A 23,974-nucleotide genomic window follows, 5' to 3' on the forward strand; every position below is an offset into this window, starting at 1 on the left:
TTTTAGAATCTGCGCTAATGAATACCGAGCCTAAAGTAGTTAATTTTCTTTTGAGAATGCTTTTCTCTTCAACTGATGCAACTTCTTCGGATCCAGTGCTTGGTGAATGGATAAACGTATTGAGTGAGTTGCGAGTTTTGGAATTTCTCAAGTCTACATCTGCTATCATACTAACTGCCATTACTAGCAACCTTGAAGCGGCGGAATTGATAACGAAAAAGGTTTTGGATTTCTCCTGCATCAATAAATCAGCAACTGTTTGGGTGGACGAGCAAAATCATGGACAACGTTCAAACTCATCGGATATTATTGGATCATGCTCTTCCATGCTCAAGGAAATGCTAAGTTTACCCAACAGCTTATACACAGAGACAAAGAGGACAACACAAGTTCATCGAAACTCTAAGCTTGAGGTATCTGTTGAATTCACTTTATACACAAAGAAAGCAACAGCTGATACTTGTAATAAATGCCAAGATTTTAGAGTTTTTGACATCAATGACCTCATGACTTCTCTAGCTGCGTTCTTACGGCGAACTTCCGATTCTTCTGTTCACTGCCTATCAATTGTTACTGGTACTCTCATCGTTCGAAATGGGACACAGTTACAAAACCATTTCCGATTCTGTTCAACAAGATCTGCACATTGCGTATTAGATGATATAGAAAGTCATCTTACCCCTCCAGACGGCCTGTTGAATACCGACACCTTTTCAGCAGTCCACAACTTTCCATCAACCGCATCAAGTATTTTCCTGCAGAACATTCTCGATCTTGGCGCAGATCCTTTGAGAATGGGAAACACAAAAAGAACTGCTTTTCATGTGATTCTGCTGGAAAATCACCTGCTTGAACATCTGGAACTCATCTATCAGCATTGCGTCAAAAGTAGTAGAACACACTTCCCCAACGGAGTCCACGTTTTCAACTTTGCAGACATCGATGGCTACACTCCGTTGGGCTATGCAGTACGAACTCGCAATTTGAAAGCTGTGGAGTACATGCTCCGGAATGGTGCTGATCCTTGTGTAGCCAGCCTTGAAAGCGAAGCAGGTATTCTTCATGACGCCATATTGAATCGCAGTGGCAAGATGATACTTCTGCTGCTAAACCACAGTCCCCAATTGATCTATAAGCCAGTCAACGATGAAAACAAAGAATCAGCGTTGGAAAAAGCGGTCGAAATAAACAACTACAGACTGACTCAGCTGTTTCTGAAACATGGAGCCGATCTGGGCCATCGAAATCGACTCGGGATGACGGCCGTTGGAATTGCTATCGAACATTGTTCCATGGAGTCACTACGAATACTTCTTGAATTTGCTGAAAGAATTGGAGAACCGATAACCGATTCCGTTACCGGAGATGGGCAATCTGCATTGGAATATGCGAAAACTTTGCAAGACCCAGATATAATCAAAATTTTAGAAGACCACGTTAATAAAAATGAGCGATGAAAAAAGGGGCAACACATGGCTTTGTTTTCATTAAAAAGAAATCCTTCGTATACTTGGTAGTGTATATTTGAGGTTCCACGATTTCTTTGATATTGTAGGCCTTTCATTTGAACAAATCTACAGTAAAATGAATACTTTAAGTTTTTTCTCCCAGCTAATTTCGACATTTGGAGTTTTGTCTGATTTTTGTTTAAAGCACAGCAACATTCACATCCATGAAATCACAATATTGTCATGCAAAATATAAAACAAACCATCTATTCAATAGCTAGCATTACTGCCCCTCATGGAGATGCTCATGCGTCGCTCGACGCGACTCACATGTGGCATAAGAGATCCCGGTGGAGCAAAACGCCACCGTCTTGGTCTGGACAGCAGTGTCCCGTCGGTTGAGGCGCGACCTCGGAATGGTTCTTCAACATCGGACTTTTGCGACGAGCAGCAACTCGACTCGGATTCATCCGTTTCGTCTGGTTCCTCTTCGGTCCATGGACGGCCTGGAAGCATGGATTTCTTCAGTACTTACACACAATGCCCATCCCCCTTCAAACTCACCTAAAACTATAATGGATCGTCGCTTCTCGTGGTGGCTCAAATCACAGTTGCAGAACGGGTGGACACTGTCCGGGCTGATGATCAGCTCGACCTCCGAGTGCAGATCGTGCACGTCGCTGGTCGATCGTTTCAGCTTGGGGTAGCGGTTGAGTACCCGCCAGAAGCGGCACGCATCCCGGAAGACTCCCGTCACCTGGTCTATGCTTTCGCGGACGGATATTTCGTGGAAGCACGCGCAGGAAATCTCCTTCGCCCGGCGTTGGCCTTCCTCGGTCGACACCATCCGGTCACCGATCTGGTCAATTTTGTTGCCCACCAGAATGACCGGGACGTCCAGCAATGTGTCCTGTGAACAGAGGAAGATATAAGAAGAACCACTCCATTAGTACCAGAATATTTCTTGAACGCCATATGCTGCTGTGGGGCTGTTCATAAACCACGTTGACCAAAATTTGGCCATCTCAGACCCCCCTCCCCCCTCGTAGACTTTTGTCCATACAAAAATTTGAAAATTTGTATGGAGCGTAGACTTTGGCCAGACCCCCCCCCCCTCCCCCCCACAAAGTCTACGTGGTTTATGAACGGCCCCTGTCGTCTTATGGCTTAACATTAATGATTTTCCCTCTTCGGTTGGCTTTTCGATCAGGATAAAATTATAAACAGGGTGATACTATTTCATCCGACGTTTCGACCCTTGGTTTGGGCCTTCGTCAGGGAAGTTATAGAGGTATGTACCGCAATTTGCTTGTCGCCGGTTGCTTGGTGCTGGGTTGTCGGGTTTGGTGAAGTTAGTCTTGTGTTGTCTTTTTGAGGGCACATGGTGAGGGTGTAGTTTTGGTTATTTTTACCACTGCGCCGAACACTACCATGTCGTCTAGACACTGATCGAAAATCCAACCGAAGAGGGATAATTTTGTCGGTCGTTTTTCCTCAACTAGATGAAAATTCATGTTTCAAAAATGGAATCTACTTTCTAGGTTTAACCACCGCATGACTTTACTTACCTTACCGGTCAGGCTAAGGCCGGGGTGGCCTCTGCTGTACATAGTAGCCGCCTCCATTCCACTCGGTCCATGGCTGTTTGTCTCCAGTTCCGCACTCTGCGTAGGGTCCGCAGATCGTCCTCTACTTGGTCGACCCACCTAGCTCGCTGCGCTCCACGTCTTCTTGTACCGGTCGGATGACTCTCGAGAACCATTTTAGTCGGGTTGCTATCCGACATCCTGATGACGTGACCCGCCCACCGTAGCCTCCCGATTTTCGCGGTATGGACGATGGTTGGTTCTCCTAGCAGCTGATGCAGCTCGTGGTTCATTCGCCTTCTCCACGTCCCGTCTTCCATCTGCACTCCGCCGTAGATGGTACGCAACACCTTCCGTTCGAAAACTCCAAGGGCGCGTTGGTCCTCTGCACGTAGGGTCCATGTTTCGTGCCCATAGAGGACGACCGGTCTAATCAACGTTTTGTAGATGGTTAACTTCGTGTTACGGCGAACTTTATTCGATCGTAGAGTTCTGCGGAGTCCAAAGTAGGCACGATTTCCTGCCACAATGCGCCTCTGAATTTCTCTGCTGGTGTCGTTGTCGTCGGTCACCAGTGAGCCCAAGTACACGAATTCTTCAACCGCCTCAATTTCATCACCGTCGATATGAATTCGGGGTGGCGGGCGCGCTGATTCCTCCCTGGAGCCCTTTGCCATCATGTACTTTGTCTTCGACACATTAATGACTAATCCGATTCGCCTGGCTTCACTCTTTAGTCGGATGTACGTTTCCGCCATCGTCTCAAATTTACGAGCAATAATATCAATATCATCGGCGAAACCAAGCAGCTGAACGGACTTCGTGAAAATCGTCCCACTCGTGTTTATCCCCGCTCTTCTTATTACACCCTCCAAAGCAATGTTGAACAGCAAGCACGAAAGACCATCACCTTGCCGTAACCCTCTGCGAGATTCGAAGGGACTCAAGAGTGTCCCTGATACTCGAACTACGCACATCACTCGATCCATCGTCGCCTTGATCAACCGTATCAGTTTATCCGGGAATCCGTATTCGTGCATAATCTGCCATAGCTGTTCTACCGCATGACTTTATGGTAATTGAATTTTATTGGCTTTTCTCGGTGAACTTAATACAATTCAAAGAAGGAGGGAGTAACGAAAGTAATGAAAGAAACGGTGAATAGAATCAAAAGTGTGCGACGAGAGAAATTTAATAGAAGTTGAAGAGAGCCATAATTGAACAACACAATCACAATGACGACTCTTTTGCCTAACTTCCTGGTTTTGAACGGCTAGGTACTAGTAGTTTGATGATGACTACTAGCCCTAGACAGACAAAAAGATCGTTGTTGTGATCTGTTAAATATTGTTCGATTTTGATTAAACCTAGAAAGTAAAATCCAGTTGACATGAAAGAATGAAACTCGGTTCGAATAAGATCATTTGGACAAAATAAGAGCATACGAGATGATAGCGTGAAAAAATCAAATAAGTAATATTCGCTCGATATGAATCTCTGAACAAGTGTCACCGATCGATAGAACTGAAAGCAAAGCCGAACGACATTTAACAGATCACAACCACGATTTTTTTTGCCTGTCTAGGGCTAGTAGTCAACATCAAACTACTAGTACCTAGCCGTTCAAAGCCAGGACGTTAGGCAAAAGGGTCGTCATTGTGATTGTGTCGTTCAATTATGGCCCTCTTCAACTTCTATTCAATTTCTCTTGTCGCACACTTGCGATTCTATCCACCGTTTCTTTCATTACTTTCGTTACTCCCTCCTTCCTTGAGTAATATTAAGTTCACCGAGAAAAGCCAATAGAATTCAATTATCAAAAATATATTTGAGATAGATTACCTTTCAGAAATTTCTCCAATAGTTTTTCAAATAATACTCTACAAAAGTAATTCCGATAAAGCTTCTGAGTGACATATTTTTTACGTTTTTTTTTTCTGAAATTGTTGCAGCAACTCCTTTTACGATTTCAGCAGAAATTATTCCAAGGATACCTGCAGAAATTCCTTTGGAATTTACCTCAGGATATTTTTAGAATGTTCTTGGAACTCTTCTAAAAAATCACCAGAAAATCTCCAAAATATTCCTTCCGACGTTTCTCCGCATTATCCAGCCATTCCTTCGAAAAAAAAAAATAAAGTTCTGAAAAAAAATCCTCAACAGATTGTAGGGGAGTTGCACTAGCGAATCCTTCAGATGTTTCCCCAAAGATTACTGCAGTTATTTTTCCAGTAGTTCCTTAAAGATTCTTGCAGAAAATTCTTCAGTGGCGCCTCCGGATATGCATACGTTCCAAAAGTCCTTCAGCAATGCTATCAAAAACTCAGATTGTTTTAGAGAGTGCTTTCTGAATGCTTTGCTGGTGCTCATCCTTTCTGAAACTCCTAGGGAGATTCACTCAGGCATTTCTTCAGGAATTCACCTAAAAAAATAACAAGAGATTCCTCTAAACGTTTCTCCAGGGGGCCTCCCAGAAGTTCCTCAGATATTTCTCCTTGGATCTCTTGGGATTTATTTGGACCTTTCTTCAGGAATTCTTTCCGATTTATTTTCCGGGAACCCTTGAGGAATCCCTTCTGAGATTTTTTCTGGATTCGTTTATTGGCATTTCTCCAGGAAAATTTCAAGAAATTCTTCTTGGAATTACTGCAGAGCATCTGTAAATTTTCTGGACTGAATTCCTTTAAAAAATTGAATTTCTTTGGAATCATTTTTCAATGATTTCTTCAAGAATTCTTCCAGATTTGTTTCAAATTTCTCCTGTCTTTCCTGCGAAAATTCCTCTAGTGATTACTTCAGAAAATGTTTCATGAACTTTCGTCCACTTTGTCTGCATTATTGGACATTTTGTAAGAAATTCCTTTAACAACTCCTCCAGAAGTATCTATAGAAGTTCTTCCAGGGTATACTTCTGAACATCCTCCAGGAATATTTTCAGATACAGTGTATCAAACAATTGTCCGTACAGCAATTTTTTGGTCAAAATATTTTTTCATTTAAATGTTTAAAACTTTTTTATACGACAATCAAAAACGCTGAAATTTGGACCAATTATAACCCGTATATTAAAGCTCCATTGGTAAAATTTTGAGCGAGATCGAATAAGTTTTCTGAAAGTTATAGAACTTTTAGTAAAACTTATAAGATTTTTGAACACATTTTTTAAACATTATATTTCAATATGTACTTGATGAAACTTTTTAATTTTTTTTGTGTTACAGCTTATCTTATGGAAGCCATGCAGCTTCGTTTAAGGTTTTATATTCACTACAAAAAATATGAATAATCTATATATGTTCAGAATGTCATTTGGAAATTTATCATATTTTGCTCAATAAAAGTGCCAAGTGTTTTCAACTTTTTTAAACTCTCTTAATGTAATATTTGTATACTGGACCTACTAAACTACATATGAAGAGTAGGTCCTATGGATTTTTCGTTCAGTTAATGCACTTTTTTTGTGGAAAACTTTTGGCAGATTATATGTGCAAAATATGGTGAATTTTTAAACATTGTCAACTACATTGGCACTTTTTTTTTTATATTTTTGTAGTGAATATAAAACCCCTAACATAGCTGCATATGAAAGCCTTAGGTATAAGACATAACACAAAAAACCCAGATTAATCCACCTAGTGGTGATAGTGCCTTTCTCGTCGAACATGTACTCAACATTTTTTCCGGCCATAAGCCGAAGTGTTCCTGAATCCTGAGAAGACTCTAGAACGGAATAAATCTCATTTTCTTTTTTTTTGTCACAGTGCTCGTTGACTCGTCAACAGGGGGTGAAGTTGATAAATAATAAATGTATTTATTTAATAAAATTCTTAAAAATATTAGCAAACCGCTTAACTTATCGATTTTGATAAAAAAAAAACTTCTGGAAGACCCTAATTTCACTTTAAAATTGAAAAATTTATTGGTTTATTTATTTGTGCCCTTCTTCAAAATGTTGAATTCCGACCAACATTTCCAAGGGGGGACCCCTCTGGACTTAAGAGTAAATCGAAATTTGTGTCAGCCTTATTCAGAAAAGCAGAATTTTATCAAAGCCATAATTGAATTTGTAAACTTATTGATGGCTCATATTCCGATGCTAGTTCCGACGCTATGTTAAACGTATAGGCTGAGCTGAAAAATATCAAATCTCTCAGTTGACTGCTTGACCACCTTCACTAGCACTGGATGCCGATCATTATCAGGACATTTCGGCAATTTCTTTCTGCGCACTTTAGCCTATATTTTATTATTATCATTAGTTATAAGATTCATGTAAAATTTGACAAAAAAAAAGTGCAAGCAAGCGAAATTTCCCATATTAAAGCCCATTCAAATTTCAACCGTGTTACAGAGCGCGTGGGTTCAACCAATTGCATCAAAATTGTTCGCAGTAATTTTAGACGCAAAATGGGATTGGTGCTATAAGATTTAAATTTTTCCCTACAACGTTAATCCTCAGGAATCTAAAATGGTGTAATTTGACAAGATCGCTTAATTTTTTATCAAGATTTTGTTCTTTTACACATATTAATCGCTTGCATCGATTTTGTTCACCTGCGTAATTCCAGCAATGGATCCAATCCTCATTCTGCAACACTGCCGGTAATCTTAAGTGTGCACAATGGTCGGAAAAAGATAAAGTTCGGCCAAAACTCTTTTTATGTGTTTAATCGAAGTTATAGGTTGTCGAGATATGTTATATAGTATTTTTATTGTTTAAAAAGGGGTATTCAAAAATTACGTAACTTCAATAATTTCAAAAACGGTAAAAATCAGCAAACCCCACATTTTTTGCGTTTTTTGTTAGAAAATCAATTTGAATTTAATTAAATGATCATCTTTCGATCGAATCCAATCAAGTTTGTTCAAAACGTGTGAAAAATGTGGAAAGATAAATTTTATTTCAGTCAAAAATGGAAAAATAACGTAAAATATATGAAAAAACATGACTTTTTTAAATAGCTCTAATTTGAAAAACTGCAAATTTCTGCAAAAAGTTTAAACGTTTTTATGCAGCCCTAAACATGATGTTTAAGATGTACTATTCGAAATTGCGGCGACACGTGACGACACGAACCGTTTTTTAACTTAAAAATTACCAAAATTCCTAAGGTACAATATATGAAAATTTGAAAAGTTTTGTGACATATTAATTTTGCACCATACGTGCATTCAAACAGTCCAATAACGAGCTTTCATATACTGGATAACATAAAACATATATTCCATTCTCAAAATATTATTATTTTACTTTTTTCGAATAATTTATTTTTCAATTTTATGACTTAGGCCACTTTGGCAGTGAAAATGTCATTGAAATACAAAAGCTGGTATGCTTTTAATTAAGAATCATAAAACTACAATACATTATCTTTGTTATAAGGCGAAAAAAAGTTTAAACATATCAATTCCGTTTTTTGAGAGTTTTGGCCGCCCCTTTGTATGGAGCCCGACCAATGTGGTGTGGTCAGAGACTATTTTCTTGCTGCCCGTTTATCTGGTTAACAAACATTTTTGATGATTTGATGTTTCGCATGCATGGGTTTGGTTTAGTTTTTAATTGGTCACTTTCGACGGGACACCTGGAACCGGTTCCGGAGCATAACCAGTTTAGATACGGTATGAAACTATTTTCCTGCTTACCGTTCATCTGGTTATCGAAAAAGCCGCTCTTTGATGTGTCACATGCCTGGGTTTGGTTCACCTTTTTAATTTGCCACTTCCGGCAGGACATCCGGAACCGGTTCCGGAATACAATTAGTTCAGATATGGTCTGAAACTATTTTCTTGCTTACCGTTCATCTGGTTAACGAAAAAGCTGCTCTTTGATGTGTCGCATGCCTGGGTTTGGTTCACTTTTTTAATTGGCCTCTTCCGGCAGGACATCTTCCAAGTAACAATCAGCATGCCTTGAAGGTTTATTCATGTTCTATCCTGGTTTTATACGAGCATGTCAAAAAGCTAGTTGTTCTAAATTAGTTTTATGTGGTAGTTTTTTACTTTGAACCTATGGCGTTCCATAAAACTATCATATAACTTCTGCTATAAACATCTTCAATTAAAGACTTGCAAGTAGTCATGAGTTGGTTTTATCACATATTATATACCATTTCAATAAAACTTGCATTTGCGGTTGTTGTCGGAGAGATTTTTTTTGTAAACAATACACAAAACTGTGAGGCAATGCATAAAACCAACAAAAGATTTCGTGGCCGTAACATAAACCAAAAAAAATGCTGTGATAAAACCGTTAGTTCTATCATGAGCTCAGTTATGACTACCTCAGGAGGGTTAGCCCTATTGGAGGAATCATCAGGAACACAGAGTTTTATCAGAAAAATATGTCGCCTAGGCGGGATAATTGATGTAAATACAGAAAAATTATTACTCAATTTTATGATTTCACGTACAGCTTAAGATCAAATTAAACCATATAACACGTTTCCGTCATTTTATTTTGTCAGAAGAAATACATAATGTCTTTTAAACTCCGCTGTGTTAAAAAAAACCTTTTTTGCACCCAATTCCACCGAGTAAATTAAATGCATTTAACTTCCAAATTATGCATAGTTTGTGTGGCGCACTTAGTTTTTGTCATTATCACAGTCACATTCACCACAAATTTTCCGTGGCATGTCTCCTGACACGTATTGAATAGGAAAACAAGCCTGAATTCCATATCTGCATCTTTCCAATTGATGGCTGGATAAACAACCAAGCATAATTTATTCTGACGATCGAACATTGAGAGTGAAAAATAATCAAAACAATTATTTGACAAGTCAGAAGATGGTTTTATTTAGAAGATTGATAAAACTATGATACAACCCGAAATCCTATGCCGGTTTGCATACGAAGTCCTATAGACCCTAATAAGACTGGGCCAACTAGCCAGAACGTGGGCTTATTGAGGCATACAAGAACTCGAGAGCATTTTCAAGTCGGCATCAATGGTTTTATGTTTAGGATTTTTGAATCGCTAAAAAACTTTGATAAAATTCAAATTGTTACTTGGGCTGGAACCGGTTCCGGAATACAATTAGTTCAGATATGGTCTGAAACTATTTTCTTGCTTACCGTTCATCTGGTTATCGAAAAAGCCGCTTTTTGATGTGTCGCATGCCTAGGTTTGGTACACTTTTTTAATTGGCCACTTCCGGCAGGACATCCGGAACCGGTTCCGGAACACAACCGGATCAAACATGGCCTGAAACTATTTTCCTGCTTACCGTTCATCTGGTTATCGAAAAAGCCGCTCTTTGATGTGGCGCATGCCTGGGTTTGGTTCACTTTTTTAATTGGCCACTTCCGACAGGACATCCGGAACCGGTTCCGGAACACTACCCGTTCAAACTTGGTCTGAAACTATTTTCCTGCTTACCATTCAACTGGTTATCGAAAAAGCCGCTATTTGACGTGTCGCACGCATGGGTATGGATTACTTTCTTATTTGGCCACTTCCGGCGGGACACCCGGAACCGGTTCCGGAACACCACCGGTTCAGATGTAGTCAGAGACTATTTTCCTACTTTCCGTTCATCAGATAATCAAAAATGCCGTGGTTTGATGGGTCGCATGCATGGGTTTGTTGCATTTTCATATCTGGCCCCTTCCTGGGGTACCGGTCCGGAACACCTAAATGGCCATAACTCCGGAACGGCTGGACCGATCTGAACCATTTTCAATAGGAAACAATGGGACAATGTACCCCGTCGAATGAACCATCGGTCGTTGAAATCGGTTCATATTTACTATCTAAAAATGAGGTGACCTTTTTGTACACATACACACACACATACATACACACACACACATACATACACACAGACATCATCTCAACTCGTCGAGCTGAGTCGATTGGTATATAACACTTCACCCCTCCGGGAGCTCTATCAAATTTTCGTTTTTGGAGTGAACATATAGCCTTTCGGTACACCTTGGTGTACGAGAAAGGCAAAAATGAAAAAATTTCATCGAATACGTATTGAGATATAATGCTTTAAAAATGTGTTCAAAAATCTTATAAGTTTTACTAAAAGTTCTATAACTTTCAGAAAACTTATTCGATCTCGCTCAAAATTTTACCAATGGAGCTTTAATCTATGATTTATGACTGGTCAACATTTCAGCGTTTCTGATTGACGCATAAAAAAGTTATTAACATTTGAAAGAATAATTATTTTGATAGAAAAATTGCTGTACGGACAATTGTTTGCTACACTGTATAAATTAATAGACTTATTCAAGAACTCTTCCAGTATCTTTGTCTGCAGTTTCTGCACGGACTCCTGCGGACATTATTTCAAGATTTTTTCCAGATTTTTTTCCGAGGTTTTCTTCAGAAATTCATCAGGGGTGTCCTTTAGAATCCTCTTTAGGTATTTTTTAAGAAACTCCTCCTGGCAATATTCCGTGAATCCCTCCAAAAGTTTTTTTTAATATCTTTCTAGGAACTCCTCTAGAGCTGTCTTGAAAAGTTCCTCCAGATATTCTCCAGGAATTCCTCCAGAAACTACTCTTGAGATAACTTCAGATTTCTTATAAGAATTTTGTTCAAGAATCACTTCAGAAAACTTTCTTGGAATCTTCAGAGACATCTCCCAGATATTCTTTTAGAAATTTCTCCAAGGAATCCTTGAAAATTTCCACCTGATTTACTTTTGTGTTCTGAAAAAAAATCTTCAATAAATTTCTTCAGTAGCCCTTGACGAAATTTTCCATGAAATTCCTGAAGGAGCCCATGGAAGAATTTCCGAATGAACCACTGAAGAATTTTTGGGAAAATCTCTTGTATTATTTGGAGTATTTCTTGACTTTTCAGTCCGATTGTGAGATCAAAAAGACCTTATGTTCACTTACTCTGACGTTTCGATCCGTATCGAATCTTTTTCAAGGATTCGAGTTTTTGGTCGTTTTATCGTCATACAGATTTTCAATCTTTCCACCGTCATTCGAATATCTACTTTCCCGTCTGTTTTTATCTGGAAACCATAATAACCATAATAGTGATCGGGATTCGGACCTCTTTTGCTACTGTTTGTCTACTTTCCAGATAAAAACAGACTGGAAACTAGATATTTGAATGACGGATGGAAGATAGCAAAATCTGTATGACAATAAAACGACCAAAAACTCGAATCCTTGAAAAAGATCCTATAGGGGTCAAAACTTCGGTTTGAGAGAACATAAGGTATTTTTGATCTCTCAATCGAACTGAAAAGCCAAGAAATACTCCAAAGGATACACCAAGTATAGTCGTAATCAATCAGCGAAAATCTCCTGATGAATTCCTAAAAAAAAATCCATGGATCCCTTTCTGACATTCATGGCAAAATCCCTAAACCACTGAAAATGTCTAAAAATCTAAAAATAATAAAAAGAAATCCAAAGAATTTTCTGTACAAAAAAAATATGAAGAAATCTCGTAAGGGAATTTGGGAGATATTTCGCAACGTCTGGCGTCTCTGAAAAATATTTTTGTAGGGATATTTGGAGGATTTTTGGGAAAAACCCTGGAGAAGTTTCTCTAAAAATTATGAACTCTTGATTTTCTAAAAAAAAGAAGAATATAAGAATGTTTGGAAATCCGTGGAATGAAGAAGCGGACCTGGTGTGATGGTAAGAACACTTGACTATCACGCTGAGGACCTGGTATCGAATCCCACTCCCGACAAACTAATAAAATGTGAGTTCTTTTTTTCGGAAGGGAAGTAAAGCGTGGGTCCCGAGATGAACTAGCCTAGGGCCAAAGTCTCGTTAATACAGATAAAAAAAATCCGTGGAAACTTTTCTGAAAGAAATCTCCGGAGTAATCTCTAGAAACATAACGAAAAATAAGCCCTGTTGGATTCAGTTTGATTCCCGAATTTTCCGTCATCGCAAAACAGTGGCAACTACAGCGCAAGACGTTGGCAGGTTTCGCTTTGTGATGCTAACATAATTATTGATTCGAAAGGAAGTGCCAACGAGTGACGAATAAGAAGAATGCCACCAAGAGTCGAGGGGAAGAAAAACTAATCCACCGCAGAAAAACGGTAGAAAGCATGGATCGGAACGATATGCGGAGCTTTTATACAACTGTCAAAAGTGCGCGGCACAATACTGCGATAGTAGCCACCAAAAGCAACGATTGGTAAGGAAATTTGCAGACAGACAAAACAATGGGGGAAGCCATATGGAAGGAGTACATCGAAGATTTGTTGAAAGAGGAGATAGAAAACACGAATGCTGGGAAAGACGAGTTCCCCGTCGAAATTCCAAATTTCGAAGAATGCCAAGTTTTACCTCCTGAATCAGTTGTTTTGGACTCCTAGAATCTTCAAAATTTCAAAATTTGAGCAAAATCGATTAAGACTAAGGGGGTGCTCAAAATGCTTGAAGTTTGTAAGGGAAAACTTGACCAAATGAATGCAGAAATTTTAAGTTTTCAAATTGACGCTAGGTGGCGCTGTAAGCGTTCAATAAATAAACCCTTTGGCTAGCCCTGTGGTATTGATGTAGGTGACTATATGCCAAAGAACTTTGTCGAAGACCGCGAAGTGATCTGACGTCTGTGAAAAAGTTACTACCCTACCTAGGCAAAGTGAGGCGAAATATTGATATTTCATTATTGATTGCTTTACTGGAAAAACAACCATAATGTCTCGTCTCACTTTACCTAGGGTAGAACATTTTTCACAGCCGTTTGATCACTTTGCGGTTTTCGACAATGTTATTTGGTATATAGTCACCTACAAAATACCAAAGGGTTTGATTATTGAACGCTTACAGCGCCACCAAAATTTGAAAATTTAAAATTTCTGCATTCATTTGGCCGTTTTCCCATACAAACTTCAAGCGTTTTGAGCGCCCCCGGCTTAATCTATTTTGCTCAAATTTTGAACTTAGATTCAGGGAGTCCAAAACAACTGATTCAGGAGGTAAGCCTTGGCATTTTTCGAAATTTGTGAAAATATAACATGCATACTCATGCATACTATATATGTATCAATTGACTTCACAGAGGCGTACGGTACAGTCAGAACATGGTGTCTAGTAAAAATAATTACGCACAAGGCTAGATAAAAAAAATCAGAACCTACCTTCATCACACTTGACACACAATAATCAAATGCAAATATGGTAGATTGGTGAAGAAAAACCTCGATAATAAACATTGAAATGCTCAGCAATGGAAAAACTGTGCCACGCTAAGGACGCACTCAAGTTCTACGAGTTCGCAAGTTCCGCTCACGCAGAGGCTTTGTGCCGTGGTCAATAGGTGGCGGCAGCATTACGATGAGCACTTCAATTGCAAGCACCGAAGGAGGCTTCCGGCCCCAAACCTCTAAGAGATTGAGGATGAGGTTGGCCGATTGAAAAACAACAAAGCCGCTTGAGCAGATCAACTATCAAGCGAGCTTTTAAAATACGGTGGAGAAACACTGATGAGAGCACCAGACCCGTGCAAGTGGCGCCAAGGGAGGGGGTTTCGGCAAAAGGCGAAGGGGCGCCTAGTGTATGAAGCGTCGGTAATGGGGGGTTAACCCCCTCCTTCTGTGTACGGGCTTGGAGAGCACTACTCTCTGAGTCATTACCAAGATTTGGGAGGAGGAAGTATTACCGGAGGAATGGATGGAAGGTATTGTGTGTCCCATCTACAGAAAGGGCGACAAGTTGGATTGCGGGAACTATCGTGCGATCACACTACTGAGCGCTGCATACAAGATACTCTCTCTAATTTTATGCCGCCGTTTATCACCGATTGCAAGAAAGTTCGCGGGGCAATATCAGGCTAGATTCATGGGTGAACGCGCTACAACGGACCAGATGTTCGCTATCCGCCATGTGTTGCAGAGATGCCGCGAATACAACGTGCCCACACATCACTTGTTCAGCGATTTCAAATCGGCATATGATACAATCGATCGATAACAGCTATGGCAGATTATGTACGAATACGGATTCCCGGATAAACAGATACGATTGATCAAGGCGACGATGGGTCGAGTGATATGCGTATCAGGGACACTCTCGAGTCCCTTCGAATCTCGCAGAGGGTTCGGCAAGGTGATGGTCTTTCGTGCATTGCTTTTTAGAAGGTGTAATAAGGAGAGCGAAGATAAGCACAAGTGGAACGATTTTCATGAAGTTCGTTTAGCTGCTTTGTTTCGCTGATGATATTGTTTTTATAGCTCGCAAACTTGAAACGATTACGGAAAGTACATCCGACTGAGGAATGAAGCCAGGCGAATCGGATCAGTCATTAATGTGTAGAAGACAAAGTACATGATGGCAAAGGGAGGAATCACCGCGCCCGCCACCCCGAATTCCTATCAATGATGATGAAATCGAGGCGGTTGAAGAATTCGTGTACTTGGGCTCTCTGGTGACCGTCGAGAACGACACCGGCAGAGAAATTCAGAGTAAGCATCGTGCTTACTTTGGACTCCACAGAACTCTACGATCGAATAAAGTTCGCCGTAACACGAAGTTAACTATCTCTCTCTCTCTTCTTGGCGTAATGTCCTCATTGGGACAAAGCCTGCTTCTCAGCTTCTATGAGCACTTCCACAGTTATTAACTGAGAGCTTCCTCTGCCAATGACCATTTTGCATGCGTATATCGTGTGGCAGGCACGAAGATACTCTATGCCCAAGGAAGTCAAGGAAATTTCCTTTACGAAAAGATCCTGGACCGACCGGGAATCGAACCCGTCACCCTCAGCATGGTCATGCTGAATACCCGTGCGTTTACCGCCTCGGCTATATGGGCCCTAAGTTAACTATCTACAAAACGCTGATTAGACCGGTCGTCCTCTATGGGCACGAAACATGGATCCTACGTGCAGAGGACCAACGCGCCCTTGGAGTATTCGAACGGAAGGTGTTGCGTACCATCTACGGCGGAGTTCAGATGGAAGACGGGATTTGGAGAAGGCGAATGAACCACGAGCTGCATCAGCTGCTGAGAGAACCAACCATCGTCCACACCGCGAAAATCGGGAGGCTACGGTGGACGGGTCACGTCATCAGGATGTCGGATAGCAACCCGACCAAAATGGTTCTCGAGAGTCATCCGACCGGTACAAGAAGACGTGGTGCGCAACGAGCTAGGTGGGTCGACCAAGTGGAGGACGATCTGCGGACCCTACGCAGAGTGCGGAACTGGAGACAAATAGCTATGAGCTGAGACAGCTACTACGTACAGCAGAAGCCACGTCGGCCTTAGCCTGATCGATAAGTATGTTCTCAGAACTATGTTCGCCATGGACCGAGTAAATAGAATGAAGACTACTCCTGCGCCCTACGTACAGCAATGGACACTCAGGCCTTAGTCTGACTAGTGAGATAAGTAAGCTCAGGAATGTAGGCGATGTCTCAGTTGGATTGTTTACTCAAGAAAAAGAAGGCGTGTGGTGACAGAATTTCCATTTCCCTACCCTGAAGCAGAATAGTTTAAATTTTGCCATGGGAATATGCAAACTCACCTTACTGTAGGATCCTAACCGACGTCTCCGTTTATTGTAATTGATTAGAAACTTCAAGCGATTGCATTCATCGAAGCTACACTTATCTGCCACTGAGTACATGAGGATAAATGCTTCCGCCCAGCGGATGTTTGCTTCCAACGTCATGCAATCAGCTTCCTAAAAAATATTCAAGACATAAAGCTACTACGCTACCGTTACTCAAAGAAAAACATTTACTCACATTCGGCTGTCCCGCGGCATCCAAAATTTCAAACTGTACCAGCCCGGTATCCACCACGGTGTGAAATGTGTACACTTTCTCCAGATTCGGGTCGTATTCGCCGATGAAACGTTTCGTTATGAACCGCACCACCATTGCTGGAAGCAAAGAAGAAGGAAGAAAAAACTCACATAAAAAGGAAACTCTTTAATTCAAACGGCAAACATCCTTAATCACGATCGCGAAAAACCCCGCCACGGCACCAATCTAAATATCTGCAGGTGTAGCACAAACACACGTCAACCGTTTAGCTTATAGCGCGGAAAAAGAAAAAAGCCATCGTCGCTCGGTTTTATTCTTGATGGAAAACCGATGGAATGGTTTACATTTTCCACCTTTGCAGAACGAACGACAACTGCCGTCGTCGTTGACTGGTCTTGTGATGATTACAGCAAACAATTGATCAATATCTGAAGTTGCGAATTGTCGCTACGGTTATGTACCGAGAAAGTGCGCAGTATTTTCGTTTTTACTTTTGCTTCCTGTGAATAAACGTTTCAAGTGTTTGCTTGAAAATATTAAGGGAAGTAAAAAAATCAGGTTCGATTGGATTATTCAAATACTATTTTTCTTGTTTGTTATTATTATTTCTTTATCAGTGTAGAATTAGCATCTAAGTTAAAATACACAAAAATAAAAACTAAAAAAAAAATATTTCTTTATTATGGAAATTTTTAGCCCTAGGGTGATTTATCTTTTTAAATGTGACTGTATGTAAACTGTCTAAACTTTAGGATAGTAGACCAACAAGGAAAGGTGACTAACACCTAATACCGGGCCAAAAGTAAGTCACAGGACCTTATTTCCAAACAAAACTTGCATTCTCGTGGCTCTTCTGTGACATATGCATTGCATGGGTTCGTAAAACTTCACATTCTTTCAAGATTCCAGCAACCCCACAATTTATCTAAAACAATTTTATGCGTCCTTTAGTTTTCCCCCAATCCGTAGCCTGTCAGCGAGTTCAAATCGTTTGTTTGCAAAATAATCGTTCTGATGGGAAAAATAAACTGCCACCTGCATTTCCGCGTTCTCCCACAATCGTCCCACAAAAGCCAGGGAAAATGGATTTCCACGGTTGCTCCAACATGACGACTGTACGTACACACCTACGAACATGGAAAATTTTCTAACCCATAATCCTTATAGGCACCGGTTGAATCCATCTTACCTCCAGTCAGCACCTACCGCAATGAAACGGCGCGAGCGATAGATGATCATTAAAAGTTTCCTTTTTATCTTTCTACGCTTCAGACCGTGTGAGAGCTCAGAAGCGCGGAGCGGAACTCCAGCACGTGTAGGTGGTGTCATCATCGCCGCCGCCGTAGTATACTATACTACGACACCGCGTCACGTCACGAACGATGCCTGCCTGATGATAACCAACCTCCCAGTTTTCATTCTACGCTGTCACTTTATCGGGGCGACAGGAGAAAATAATTGCACAAACTGTTGTCGCGTCATCGCGCGCGATCTGAACCCGAACGGGTGGGAAGGGAGTAGGGGAAGGTTGTACAAGATACTTCTGAATGATTTGTTTGCCTACGTATACCTTTATACCTTTGTTTAGAGTATTTGCGACAGAAGATAAAGAATGTAACCAATCATGTGATTTCAATTTATCAATTGTCAACACCAGTTGAACCGATTTTTTATTAACTCGGTAAACTGATGATCAGAGTTGTGTCCTGAGCTCGAGAACGCTATGAAAACTCTAATAAATCCATCTAGCGGTTATAGTGCCTTCCAAGTGCCTTCATAAAACCATCTCAACTAAACTCAAGTTACATGTTAATGAATGAACTCTTTACTACTGCCACCATGTTGAATTTTGAGCCGCCATATTAGAAATTTTGGTCTTAAAAATTGGCCTCCACACCCTAAACTCCATAAAATAGTTGCCATTTTGAAGTGTAGGCCGCCATCTTTGCTTTCGAACCGCCATCTTGTGTATTCTGGGCACCATTTCGGGACTCTGGACCATACCAAATATACGCATATTGCATAGCTTAAGAGCCTAAAACTTCTTAAAATATTGAACTTTGGGCCGCCATCTTGTATATTCTGGTCGCCGTTTTTGAACTCCGGACATCTCCATACCAAATATACCCATATTGGATAGCTTAAGACCCAAATCTCCTTAAAACAACCGCCATTTTGCTTTTTCTGCCGCCATCTTGTATGTTTTAGTCGCCCTTCTGATGTACGGATATCTTCTCTATGCCAAATATACCCATGTTGTATGGTTTTTGAACCTTAAACTTCTTAAAACAGCTGCCATCTTGAATTTTGAACTACCATCTTGAATTTTAGGCCACCATATTGGATTTTGGACCATTATCTTGCATATTCCGGTCATCATTTTTAGACTCCGGACATCTTCCATATACCAAAAATACCCATATTTCATGGTTTTAGAACCCAAAACTCCGTAAACTGCAGCCATATTGAATTTATGGTCGCCATCTTGGATTTTGGGCCGCCATCTTGTCTATTCTGATCGCCCTTTTTGGACTTCGGACATTTTCCCCATACCAAATATACTCATATTGCATGGTTCAAGAGCCTTAAAACAACCTTGATGTGTCACATGATAGAATTTGTTTTAGTTTTATTTATGACCCGTTCACCAGTGTTGGTCTGGATCACTTAAATGGTAATCACTTTGGAACGCTTTGACCGATCCGCACCATTTTTGATAGTAAATAATGTGGTAAAATTTCGGTTCAATTCGAACTATAATCCGTAGAATCGGCCAATGGAAAGTGACTAAAAATTGAGTGAACTGTTTTTGCGCACAGACATACATACCAAGATACATACATACAAACATACATACACACATACATACACACATACAGACATCATCTCTATCCGTCGAACTGAATTGATTGATATATGTGACTCGACTCTCCGAGCCTTCTATCGAAAAAACGTTTTTTTTTTTTTTGAGTGAACATATAGCTTTTCAGTACACTATGGTGTACGAGAAAGGCAAAAAAGTAAAGGAGATTTTATTCCATTTCCCATAAAAAGCTGGCAATTTCGAATAGCTTTAACCCTTTATAAGGCAGTGGCAACTATATTGCCACTTTATACACATATTTTTTTCTGTTCGTTTAGAAAATTTTTAAAACTTCTGTTTTAACTGATAGACACATTAGGCCTTTGTGAGCACTCATGTTTTTTTTGAGCCATAACAAATATGAATGGGCTTTTTTAGAACAAAATGGCTCTCCAAAAATCGCCATTTTTGAGTGCATAAAGGTTTATAAGCTCGAACTTCTGTTGTGGAGAGCGAAATGAAATTCGAATTATGGGGAATGAAAGGCCTATGTTCCTTTTACTTGTGGACAAAATTTCAACTTGATTGCTTCATTACTTTTAGAAACTCAGCCTTTTGAAAAAATGTACTATAATAAATGGGCATGTACTAAAATTGCCATATCGTCCAAAATAATTGACCAATCGAGTTCAAATCCACACAAGTAACTCATGAATATTAGGGCAATAACCTGTCAAAAAATCAGCATGATTGATAAACGCATCACAAAATAACAACATTTTAAACTTTGTTGACAAAAAGTTGAAAATTAGACCAATTTTTTTCATACAAACCGACGATCGAATTTTTTGAAAATAAAAACGTTTTTGTTCATTACACCACATGTACTTAATATTCCAATGTAGAACGAGTGGATTCCGTGCCTGGTTCTCTCGGCCTTATAAAGGGTTAAGTAGTCTTTCTAAATATGCCAACCAGTGCTTGGAAAATGAAGCGTTTTTTGCCTAAATTCACAAGCCAAATAAACCTAAGATTTCCATAAAGTCCAACTTATGAACCAGTTTTTAAATAAATCATAGCGACTTGAATGAATCTCATAAAACTGCTCTATGACGCATAATTGACTCACTTCTAGGCATTAATACACAGTATAGATAAGCAGCACGATATACGTAAGCGTCGATGGTTGTGTGGATTGAACACGTGTATTGAACACGTTTATCTAGTGTATCTTAAGCAGGCTTGGAAAGCGTCAATGTCAACACGAGTCGTCACGTGATTTTTACAGAAGTGCCTCTCTCAATGTCACCGAATCGGGAGACGATGACCAAAGGAGTCTAACAATATTCGCTCATTTCTCGGTCATGACGGAGCGTGACATAGTTGTAAACAAGGCAATTACTAGTACATAAATGGATTTTGATATTGTTTGAATCCTTTAAATCATGAATACATGCCTTCTCTATCTACTAAATACAACGACTAGCATAATTTGTTCGGACCACGGGAAAATTTTAATTTCTTAACGATATGGAAGTTTTCGTCATGACGCTTGATTATTGCGAAATGACATGACGAAAAGCGCGAGTGCTCGTTTCATTTTGTGACGATGAAAAAGCCTACTTGTTCATCGTCAAGGGATGGTCACGACCAATAACAGGACTGATCTTAAGAAAATAGTCATACTCAGCGAAAAAAACAACTTTCGAAATTCATCAAAATACCTTATGAATTCCAGAATTATCTAAAACGTATGGATGCTTGTATCAGGAATCAGAAGGTCGGTTCGAGAAGCACGCCCTAGTAACATTTTTAGTCATATATACTAGAAGAGGTTCTTAGAACCATCATAAAACCAAAATGTATGGCAAACGGTTTCATGCCGGTTCTCAAAACCTCTGCAAGACTAATTGTTCATCAAAACGTTACTTGGGCGTTCTCCTCCTTCTGGAAAATTTATATCACAAAATTGACGCTTATATGGATGCCACAACAATACCTTATTAAAATTAATCGTGCTTGTTATGACTTATTTCGTAAGATAAACTTATGAAAAGAGCGAAACAATCTCAAAATGATGCAGAATGGAATCCTAAACATTTTTAATGAATTTATGGAGAAATCCATAGAGTAATTCCTAGAGGTACGCTTGAAGGAAATCCTGCCCTGAGTGAATTTCTGTAGAAATCTCTGCAAGAATGTTTTCCAGCCTTTTTGTGAGAATCCTTATAAAAATCTCCGATAGAATCTGTGGAAATATGGAAAGAAAGGAATCCTTGGAGGATTTTCTAAGACTTTCTTAAAAAGTTCTGGGGGCATCTTCTGAAAAAAAGTCTTTAAGGAATATCTAAAGAAACGTGAAGAAATCTTGGGAGTTTTCCTAATAATCTCTTGTAGAATTTCTAAAGCAATCCTTAAAGAAAGTTCTTGAGAAAGCTTCTGAAAAAATTTTAAAGAAGTTCTGAATTATTGTTTTCTAATATATTCAACAATCATTTACTGCAAAAATCCATGTAGTATTTTTGGAAAAGTTCATGGATGGTTTTCTAGATGAATGCTTTGAAAAATTTCTGAAGGAATCAGACGTTTCGACACTATGGATTGTGCCTTCTTCAGGGGAAAAATACGTTTTTGTTTTTTTTTGTATTTTTCCCTTGAAGAAGACACCACCCAAAGTGCCGAAACGTCGGGTTAGATAACGACGGAGATTTTTTGAAAGTACTTTCTAAAGTATTTCCTACAGGAATCCATATTTGGAAGGTATCAGTGCAAGACTTGCTTAAGGAGTCCTGGAGTGCTGGAGGACATTCTAGGAATCCCTAAATGATTTTGTAGACGAATGATTTGATTTCCTGGACGATTTTCAAGGTAAATCTATGAGGTGTCCCTGAAAGATATTTTTAAGAATCCCTGGGGGATTTTTTCGGGAAAGATTGTTTAAATGAGTCCTAGAACGGATTACAGAAAGGGTCCATGAAAGAGTTATCGAAAAATCTGCGGAAGTTATTTCAAAGTAATCCTTGGAGAAATTCATAAAGAAATATCTGAAGGATGGAAATCTCTGGAGATATTTCTGAAGAAATTATTTGTCGAGTTTATAATAAACGCCGTGGTAGACTTTCTGAAAGAATCCCTCGAAAAGTTTGTGAAGGAACCCTTAGGGCAGTTTCTATTATTTTTTAAGAATCCCTTCTGGAAGAATTTCTTAATAAATCCCAGGAACATTTTCAGATAGTAATTCAGATTTTCGAAAACAGTCCCTGGAGCAATTTTCAAAGGAAACCCCGGAGAAAGTTTTGGAATAAATCCTTGAAAGATCGTTTAAGAGGATGCTTAAAGGAAATTCCGAAGGATTTTTAGAAAAAAAAAATCAATAAAAATTTTATTCGAAACAGTATTTTCTAAAGAAATCCCTGGAGGAATTTCTGCAGAACCACATAAACAACTTTCTCACACAACTCTTTGTGAAACTTCTGGAAGTTTCTAAATAAATTTCGGAAGGAATCTCTGAACGAATCCCTCAAATTCATGGATGTATTTTTTTTTCTTTTTGAAATACAATTAAAGAATTTCAGAAATAAATCATGCAAGATGCTTTGAAAGAAATTTTTGTGAAATTTGTAGAATTTGTGGAATCCCTGGAGGAATTTCCAAACTCAAACAAATTTCTTGGAATTTCTCCTTACATTATTGCTGGAATTCTTACGGGTAACCTTCCTGGTGTTCCTCCAGAAATTTCTTCTGCGATTCCTTTAGGGACTTTTCCATGGATTTCTCCAGAATACCTCCTCCAATTTTTCCCGGGATTTCTCTAGGCATTCCTCCTGGTATATATTCAAGGAATTTCTTTTGGCAATCCTTCAGGCATTCCTGATGGGATTTCACCAGAGATTTCTCTAGTAACACCTCCTAGGATTTCTCTAGAAATTTCAAATTCTCCTTCAGCTGAAATTCTTGGGGGAAGGTCAAGAAGACTTCCTGGAGCAATTTCATAAGATATTTTTAGAGTCATCCATGGGTAAAAGCTCTGCTTCCCAGCAAGAATTCTAGGATAAATCCCTAGAGGGATTCCTGTAGGTATCACAGTATGAATTTCTAGAGTATACCAAGTATAAGTATAAGTATAAGTATAAGTATAAGTATAATACTAAGCAACCAAAAGTTCGGATAAAACAGCATGTTTGGGCTTAATCAGCTATTCGAAGGTAGATGAATAGCGTTCTATACAGCTCACTTTTTAAGTAGTTAACCGAACTTCAGTTCATAAAAAGTACACTTGTGCCGCTGAAAGGCACGCTATTCAGCTTAAAAATAAGCTTCCGTAAAATGAAAAAAAGGCGCTTAGTCCTCAAAAGTAATTTTTGATTGAGAGGCATTAGCATGTGTGGAATTCTTATTGACTAATATCTTGAAATACATTTTTGA

The 23,974-nt window shown here is 39.4% G+C and overlaps 1 protein-coding gene across 4 annotated transcripts in view; it reads right to left on the reverse strand.

The window, feature by feature from the left end:
• Nucleotides 1–1,511: 1,511 nt before the first annotated feature.
• LOC109409178 (ras-related and estrogen-regulated growth inhibitor) overlaps nt 1,512–23,974 on the reverse strand; it is a 63,294-nt gene continuing 40,831 nt past the window's right edge. The window contains exons 1-5 of one of the 4 annotated variants that reach the window (XM_062849701.1): nt 17,936–17,953; nt 16,726–16,862; nt 16,503–16,661; nt 2,013–2,358; nt 1,512–1,954 (exon numbers count right to left, since the gene is read on the reverse strand). In XM_062849701.1, coding sequence (XP_062705685.1) covers nt 1,719–1,954; nt 2,013–2,358; nt 16,503–16,661; nt 16,726–16,860 — 876 coding nt within the window. In that variant the 5' untranslated portion in view covers nt 16,861–16,862; nt 17,936–17,953 and the 3' untranslated portion in view covers nt 1,512–1,718. Of the gene's footprint in view, nt 1,955–2,012; nt 2,359–16,502; nt 16,662–16,725; nt 16,863–16,967; nt 16,987–17,008; nt 17,027–17,935; nt 17,954–23,974 lie in introns of those variants that run through there. The other 3 variants (XM_062849699.1, XM_062849700.1, XM_019682599.3) reach the window with 3 other exon arrangements.

Source organism: Aedes albopictus, chromosome 2 (assembly GCF_035046485.1).
Source record: "Aedes albopictus strain Foshan chromosome 2, AalbF5, whole genome shotgun sequence".
Taxonomy (NCBI): domain Eukaryota; kingdom Metazoa; phylum Arthropoda; class Insecta; order Diptera; family Culicidae; genus Aedes; species Aedes albopictus.